The 4,783-nt window shown below is 63.1% G+C and overlaps 1 protein-coding gene across 1 annotated transcript in view; it reads right to left on the bottom strand.

Moving 5' to 3' along the window:
* Positions 1-4,783, bottom strand: part of NISCH (nischarin) — a 25,043-nt gene that overhangs the window by 13,600 nt on the left and 6,660 nt on the right. The window contains exons 4-7 of the mRNA XM_045297416.1: positions 2,634-2,682; positions 1,915-2,078; positions 1,619-1,714; positions 690-785 (exon numbers count right to left, since the gene is read on the bottom strand). Coding sequence (XP_045153351.1) covers positions 690-785; positions 1,619-1,714; positions 1,915-2,078; positions 2,634-2,682 — 405 coding nt within the window. The remainder of the gene's footprint in view (positions 1-689; positions 786-1,618; positions 1,715-1,914; positions 2,079-2,633; positions 2,683-4,783) is intronic.

The raw sequence follows: 4,783 nt of genomic DNA, 5'->3' as shown, positions 1-4,783 counted from the left end.
TGCGCGCGCGCGTGCGCGCGCGCACTCAGCCTCAACCACAGCAGCACAACAGGGGAGAAGAGAAACCACTTGGGGCCCAATCCCAGGGGACACGAGGGACGTCAGGAGTGGGAGCTGGGCCCACCACAGTGGCTTGGATTTCAGAGGGTTAAAGCCAAGGGCTCTCACGGGGCAGGGCCCTCCCACCACTCCCTCACTGCATCATGGCGGGGCCCCTTCTGCTGGGCGGCGGGCAGGCAGCCACTCTCGAGGGGCCGGCCTGACCACAGGGCTCCGTTCATCCAAGCAGACACTGTGCGTCAGGCGTGCCCTTTGCCCCCGAGGAAGGTTCCTACATGACCAAGCCCACCGAGGGAGGGGAACACCAAACGCCTGCTGCCCGCTAACCACCCCAAGGACACAGACTGTGCGGCGGCGGCTGGAGGGTTGAGCGCGGACACACAGCCGTTTCCTGCCCCCCTAGCACTCGGCTCCTCAGAAGCTCGTGGGCATTCTTTGGACTCCAGGGCAAGGTGCGCCCCAAGCCCTCACTGGCTGCTGCTGGTTTCGGATGAACTCTGATGGAAACCCCGAGCTAGCTGTCCAACGGGGAAGGCCCTGCTTCCGAGGGTGCCGCTGCCGCCCACACCCCCCCCACACCCCCTGGGGGTGGTCTCCAGCTGGACCTGAGCCCCAGGGCCCCTGCTTACCTTCATGGAGGTTGCGGAAAAGCGCATGCTCATGGTGGCCAAGGTAGGCCTGGACGCAACCAGCCCATGGATGTGCTTCGCGTCACAGTGACTGATCTGGGAGCGGGAGGGGCTGCGTCTCAGGGAGGGGTGCTGACCCAGCAGAGACCCACCCAAACCCAGCCTCTTCCCCAGCCTCCCTGCAGACCCTCAGAACGCTGATGCGTCCACTCTGAAAGCCGTCTGATTCCCACTCTCACAGGGCTGCTGATGGCTGGGCAGGTAGACCAGGAGAACCAGGGCACGGAAGACTGGCCCCATGAGGCAGGGCCCCAGAGGCTGTAGCACTGTCCCTGGGCCACCCACACGCAGACCCAGAGCACTGCCTGCCAAGCTAGCCTGCACTGGACTCCCAAAGCCCGCTTGACGAAGACTGCCAGTAGTGGCTGAGGCACCGCACAGGTGCCCGCTGCAGAGCATGGCCGGAGCCCAGCAGCCTCAGTCCCGCTGCCCCTCAGGCACCGCACGACCCTGGCCTCACGCCTGCCCCTTGCAAAGCCCGTTTCCTCGATGCCGAAGCGGGGACAGAGGTGCACATCACTGGGCTGTTGGGAAGACGCAGGTGGCGAGCACAGCCTGGACCTGGGCTGTGACCTTCCAGCATGAGCAGCCACTCATCCTGCAGGACCTCCTTGTTTGAAAGTGGAAACAAAGTTGTCCCAGGAATAACTACTGGGGGTGGGTATCCTGGGGGGCAGAGCTCCCCAGTCTCAGGAAGCGCAGGTTTGGAGTGGGCTCTGCCTGGCTTGCGGGAAGATGTACTGGGCTCTAACTCACACTGCTCCGAGGTCACAGGCCCGGCCCAGCAGGGACCCCCTTCCTCGGTCTCCAGGTGGGCCTGACATCCCCGGACGGGCTGTGCACCCGACGTGCGCACACCAGGGCCTCACCTCCACCTGACGGAGAGACTTGAAGATGGACAGGTCGAACGGCAGCAGCTGCTCCTGAATGTTGCTGGTCCCATAAGGTCCTTCTGTGCCGGACACCTGCAGCCATGGGTACGACTCCCAGTGGGGCTGCCTGCAGCTCGAGGGGCCCGGGGCACCCCCGGGGACACCCCCCCCCACGGTGCTGAGCCAGAAGTGCAGTTCAAGGGCAGCAGAGGGCCTTCCATCCCTGGAGTCCCCTCTGCCGTGCCCTGTCCCACACGCCTGGCCAGCTCGCACGCAGCGGCTCCTGGGACTACCTTCAGGTACTTGAGGCGACAGGTGAAGTCCAGGATGTGCCCCAGGTCGGTCTTGGCGTCCCCACTGGCACAGGTGGGCTTCCCCTGACGCAGCTGCTCGGTGACAGCGTGGAGCTGCAGGGGCCCGATGGCAAAAACCTCGCCGGCACCCAGGAGCTGCTCTCCTGCAAGGCCACGCCCTCGAGTGAGCCTGGGCACCGAGGAGCTGCCCCATGGAGTTGGGGTGCTGGGGTGCTAGGGTCTGAGGCTCCAGGCTGGCAAAGGCTGAGGAGGAGCAGCACGGGGCAGAGACCATTTGTCCGCGGTGCTGGGGTGGGGGGGGAGGGCGCGGGCCCTGCACGTGACAGTGCCAGAGCAGGGCAGGGGTCGAGGGCAGGCCCAGTGCTGGCTTTCAGCTGATCCCGTTCCTCCCGCCACATGCCCTCCACCAGGTCACCGAGCCCACCTAGGTATGTTGGCAACATGCTGAGCACCAGGCTGGGTGACAAAGGACCAGCTCAGGCGAGCCACTCCACCTCAGACTTCCGCAGGGCCGGCATTGGCCTGCGACCTGACCTCCACCACAGCTGCGGAGCGATCTCAGGTGAGCAGCCACAGCTCCGCTCTGTCTGCCTACAGGTGCCCTAGCTGGGTTTGTCTGCTCAATCCCACCCTTCCCCCAGCAGGGCTGGCAGGCTGCACCCGGCACTCCACGGGTGCCTGTCTGTGTGGCCACCCACCTTTCTCGAAGAGCTCCTCGGCCAGGGCCGCAGTGATGCCGTTCACCTCCTGCACAGAAAGCAAAGCCACCGCGGTGAGGGCTCTGTCCGCTACCCTGCCCCACCCCTACGAGACAGTGCGGGACACCTGCGCCAAGTGACCCAGGAAGGGAAACCAAGCACCTCTATTTCACCTGGACCCTAAATCAGCGCCTTACAACAAGGCTTGGCATCCAAGGGTGCTACGGGACAGGGGGCTGTGCAAAGGGGGTGAAGGGTCAGTCAGGCTGGGCACTGTGGTCTAGTCCAGGTCTGTCTGACGGCTGCCCATGGCTGGGAAATCAGTACAGGTGCTGGCTCACGGCACCCCCTGTGGGTTTCCGAAACTGTTTACAGAAAGCCCCATCTTTCCCCCGCGGAGCTGCTGGTGGTTTTGAACCGTCAAGCAAGTGCACTGCACTCAAAACGCAGCCACACCACGGCAGGCGGCCTGTGCCGTCACGTGGGTGAGTTAATTGATCAGACTTTTAAGTTGATCATTTTGTATGGCCTAACACTGATCCTGTAAGTATCCAAATGGCCTTTGGTAGGAAAAGGTGCCCACCCCTGGTTTAGACCAACACTGCAGTGCTAGGTCCATGTGGCACTGCAGTGGGCACATGCAGCCAGAAGGTAGAGGGGCCTGGTCACACAGCCCCTCACACTGCCCCCGGGGGTGGGGCGAGAGAACAGAGGGATCCCTTCTCCTGGAAAGTGGTCCACTCTCAGGGGAGCAAGCGGAGGGCCTTCCCATGACGGGCCACTTTCACCGTCTGCCACGCGCCAGGAGAGCGTGGCGTCTGGGCAGCCAGGAGCAAGGTTGTTGGAAAGAGGTGGGAGAGCAGACGTCCCTTCTGAAACGCACGCTGGTGAGGACAGTTCTCGGCGGGGCTTGTGCATGCCACCCTGCCTCCACAGGGAACATGCTGGAGGGAGAGACACGGTGACTCCCACCTCATGTTGCTAGAGCCACCCAGCCCCGGGTGCTGTGACAGAGGCCACACCGGGCTGCCGCACCGGGAGGGCCAGTCAATGGCCGGCGTTGGAGAAGCTTGGTCCCCAACATCTGAGGGACCAGCTGTGGGGAGCCCCGTGGCGTGGCCAAGGCCCAGCTTCCAGCCAAGTGACAGGGACAGGGGCAAGTGGGGGGCTCTACACCAGCAGTTCTCAACCTGGGGGTCGCAACCCCTTTGTGGGGTGTGGAACGATCCTTTCACCAGGGTCACCCAATTCGAAATGACAGTGATGAAGTAGCAATGAAAATAATTTTATGGTTGGGGTCACCACAACGTGAGGAACTATATGGAAAGGTCACAGCATGAGAAAGGTTGAGAACCGCTGTTCTTCACTGAGGGGCGGGGGACTGCAACCCACTGTACTAGGCCAAATGTGCAAGAACTGCCAGAGACCTCCGATTTGCCATAAACGCCCCCCAGAATCACAGCAACAAACAGCGCACAGGCAGAGGGGCTGCCGTGGGACAGGCCAGTGGTGAGTCACAGCTGAGTCGACAGGCAGCCCTGCTCAGCCGCTCGGCCCTGGCCCCTCCGTCTGCACACAGCCAGCAGTCGGGTGGAGGGGCGGGTGGGCGGCAGCTAACAGGCCTCCCGGCAACAGGTGCGGGAACATCAGGTCAAGCCCGAGCAGGCCTGGGGCTTGGAGCACCCGCTGCAGGAGACGGAGTGTCCCTTCCTGTTTTCTTCACGGCGTGTTTGTCTGTTCTGATGGCCTTCTGGACAGACGGACATTGTACTGCTTGTTGACCTCGCCCGTGCAGGCTAAACCCGTGACAGCCGCTATCTCTGTTCTGGGGTTTTCGGGCCGGACTGGCTCTCAGCGCTCACCGGGCTGTATCTGTGCTGCTGCCCTGCGTGACTTCCGGGCCTCGTCCCCGCCCCGCCCCCGTGATATAAACACGCCTTGAATTTTCTCCATGCTGTCTTCCAAAACTGAATGCACTTCTCTACACCGCTTGAGGTTCGGGGGCTCCCACAAGGCTGTGGAAACAGAACTGGAGAGAGCATGGCACTCCCCCGGGACTCGGAGGCTCACAGGACAGTTCATCGTGGGGGCTGCTCAGCGCCCTCCTGCAGCAGGCCAGTCAGACGCTACACAGCAAGCAGACGGGGGGG

The sequence above is a fragment of the Echinops telfairi genome, unplaced genomic scaffold, assembly GCF_000313985.2.
Source record: "Echinops telfairi isolate 266 unplaced genomic scaffold, ASM31398v2 ScPeMD7_7420;HRSCAF=8458, whole genome shotgun sequence".
In the NCBI taxonomy this organism is placed as follows: Eukaryota; Metazoa; Chordata; class Mammalia; order Afrosoricida; family Tenrecidae; genus Echinops; species Echinops telfairi.
The sequence above is the reverse complement of the archived record's forward strand: the minus strand, read 5'-3'. Positions and strand labels throughout refer to the sequence as shown.